The sequence below is a fragment of the Protobothrops mucrosquamatus genome, unplaced genomic scaffold (assembly GCF_001527695.2).
Source record: "Protobothrops mucrosquamatus isolate PMUCROS unplaced genomic scaffold, P.Mucros_1.0 scaffold_220, whole genome shotgun sequence".
Classification (NCBI taxonomy): domain Eukaryota; kingdom Metazoa; phylum Chordata; class Lepidosauria; order Squamata; family Viperidae; genus Protobothrops; species Protobothrops mucrosquamatus.
This window is the reverse complement of record NW_015386296.1, coordinates 239,033-242,198: the sequence shown is the minus strand read 5'-3', so window position 1 is coordinate 242,198 and position 3,166 is coordinate 239,033. Positions and strand designations below refer to the sequence as shown.

Here is a 3,166-nt window from a genome sequence, read left to right as displayed (position 1 = left end):
TGACTTGTGGACTTCAACTCTCAGAATTCCTCAGCCAGGCACACATGCCTGGCTGAGGAATTCTGGGAGTTGAAGTCTACAAGTCATAAAAGGGCCAAGTTTGAAGACCCCTGCACTAGATGGTACCTCTTTAGGAAAAGGAATCTGTAACATTCCTTGCTTCCCCGCTCTCATGGGTTGAGTAGATGTGACCTGGAAAAGATGTATGGAAATGGACTGTATGGAAGTGGATTATCTTTGCCCTTCATTTCATATAATCCTTCATTTATTAAATTTTTATGCTGCCCATCTCACTGTTGAACAACTCTGGGCAGCTTACATCATCATAAAACAGCAATGTAAAGCAATTAGAATGTTAAAATATTGAATATTAAAAGTTAACAAAAAACTAAATAAGGAACCAATGCACAAGTGGGATGGAGGTGGGATCTTCTTAATCTACCAATCACTTCCAGAGTGGGACGGCCCCATCAAGGCCCCAAGCCAATCAGCAGAGGCAGGTTTTCAGGCCCATTCAGAAGGCTGGGGGTGAGGGGAGTAAATCTCATCTTGATTGGCGTGATGCTGCAAAGGATGGGGGCCACAGCAGAAAAGGCTCTCCTCCTGTATCCCACTAGCTGAAATTCCTTGGCCAATGGGGTCCACAGCCTGCCCCTTCTGCCAGAGTGAATGGGGCAGATCAATCCTATTGGAATGAGACATTTCCTAAGATAGCCTTTATGTTTCCCCCCTTCTAGTGTGTAGTCTTAGGACTTTCTGGTGGCCTTCCATTCAAGGATTGAATCAGGTCTGACCGTGGTTAGCCTTTTGAGATTGACCACTGAGATGCACTTTCTTGTTGCATTTAGCGCCCAACAATACTTGGAACAAGATGAATGCTAAGTTTGTTTTTCGTTATTTATTATCTGTAAAGATTTCTTCCTTTTGTTGTGACTCAATCCAGGAAGCTAGTCTGCCCATCAATTCTGGTGTTGACTGCTTCTCACAAAAAAATGGGGAAATTCAAACAATGGATTGAAATGTTCCAGAACATTTTTGTTTGGTTAAGGTCCTTTTTCCTTTATGACAAATGTTTACTGCCTTTGAATACCTTAGGTGTGGCAGATGCACATATGGGTCTTTGTGTATGGATATATATACACAACACACGTTTGCCTTTTCTTACCATACAAGAAACAGAAGGCATCACAGACCACTACAACAAACTTGCAGACAGTCATTCAATCAAAAAAGGAACAAGATGCAGACCTTTTATATTTTCCTATTATTTGCAGCTGGTAAGTGAAGTTCTTAAAAATCAGGTATGAAGCCTAATTTTAATTCCCGAAAAGGAAGTTAGATTTCAGATCAATTTTGTGTGATAGTAGTCCACCATGCTATCTTATAAAGGTAAAAAGCATTTAAATCTTCAGTCTACCTACCAATTCATACTGTATAAGGCAGTTCATCATAGTATTGTACGATCATCAAAGCTAGATATTCAAAATGATTTTATTTTAAACCTGAGAGCCCCTAAGTGACTTTTTAATCTACAAGAAGAACGGTAAAAAAATGACAACTGTAGAATGTAGTTAATAAAAATAAGAACATGTTTTTAATTGAACTAACCACCTTAATAAATGAATGTAAGACTTTATACTATTTTTAAGTTTTAATACTATGAAGCACAATGGAATGGAAACAACACATGGGGCTCTGTGATCTGGTTGTTCATACAATATGCTAACACTCAGCCTAAGTTATGATCATCTTAACATACAATGCTTCAACAATCCATATGATGTCATAACATAGTGTACTGGTCTCTCCAGCATATGAAGATAAAAGCTGAATTCTTATAACTTCCTGAATCACAAATTGCTGAGTTCAGTTTTAGTGTAGCCTTACTTTCCTGTGGATCTAATAAATAAGTAAATTATTCTTATTGCAAAGGACAGACAACTTAATCCTCTATGGTATCCTTCTCCATCCTGGCATCTTCTAGATAGCATGCAGACTTGCCAGCCATTTCTTAGCCATGCTGGCTAATAATTTGAGGAACGGTAATATATCTGGAGGGCACCTGGTTGAAGAAGGAAACAAAGGATGCCACTTTAGGTTTGGTGACTCTGAGGAGATTTTAGCAGAGATAGTACACAGCTATGTAGGATGGGTGGACTTGATGGTGCTTCTTTCTGACTATGGGAACCTTACAGAAAGTACTGCCATCAACACAAGTCCCACCCTCTTTAAGAAGAGTTACTACTATTGAGTAACTGTGAGAGGGATCTCGGAGTCCTAGTGGACAATCATTTAAATATGAGCCAGCAGTGTGCAGCAGCTGCCAAAAAAGCCAACACAGTGCTAGGCTGCATTAACAGAGGAATAGAATCAAGATCACGTGAAGTATTAATACCACTTTACAATGCTTTGGTAAGGCCACACTTGGAATACTGCATCCAGTTTTGGTCAAAGATGTTGAGACTCTAGAAAGAGTACAGAGAAGAGCAACAAAGATGATTAGGGGACTGGAGGGTAAAGCATATAAGGAATGGCTGCTGGAATTGGGTATGTCTAGTTTAATGAAGAGAAGGACGAGGGGGGACATGATAGCCATGTTCCAATATCTCAGGGGCTGCCATAAAGAAGAGGGAGTCAAGCTATTTTCCAAAGCATCTGAAGGCAGGACAAGGAGCAACGGGTGGAAACCAATCAAGGAGAGAAGCAACCTAGAACTAAGGAGAAACTTCCTGACAGTTAGAACAATTAACCAGTGGAACAACCTGCCTCCAGAAGCGGTGAATGCTCCAACACTGGAAGTTTTTAAGAAGAAACTGGATAGCCATTTATCCGAAATGGTATAGGGTTTCCTGCCTGAGCAGGGGGTTGGACTAGATGACCTCCAAGGTCCCTTCCAACTTTATCATCATCATCATCATCATCATCATCATCATCATCATCATCATCATCATCATCATCATCATCATCATTATTATTATTATTATTATTATTATTATTATTATTATTATTATTATTATTATAAGATTATGCCCAAGAGGAACTCACATGTCAAAAATGTACAAACTCATCTGAAAATTATTCACTTTCTGTGTTCTGAGTTCCTCCTTTGAAACTACACATTATATCTAGAAAACAACTCCTGGTGCTTCTTTAGACCTCTGAAAAA

The 3,166-nt window shown here is 39.3% G+C and overlaps 1 protein-coding gene across 1 annotated transcript in view; it reads left to right on the top strand.

Annotated features, from left to right (window-relative positions):
* Positions 1-1,134: 1,134 nt before the first annotated feature.
* Positions 1,135-3,166, top strand: part of LOC107298732 (sushi, nidogen and EGF-like domain-containing protein 1) — a gene marked incomplete in the record, with an annotated part of 14,375 nt that continues 12,343 nt past the window's right edge. The window contains 1 exon segment of the mRNA XM_015828099.1: positions 1,135-1,277. Within this exon segment, the coding sequence (XP_015683585.1) occupies positions 1,241-1,277 (37 nt within the window).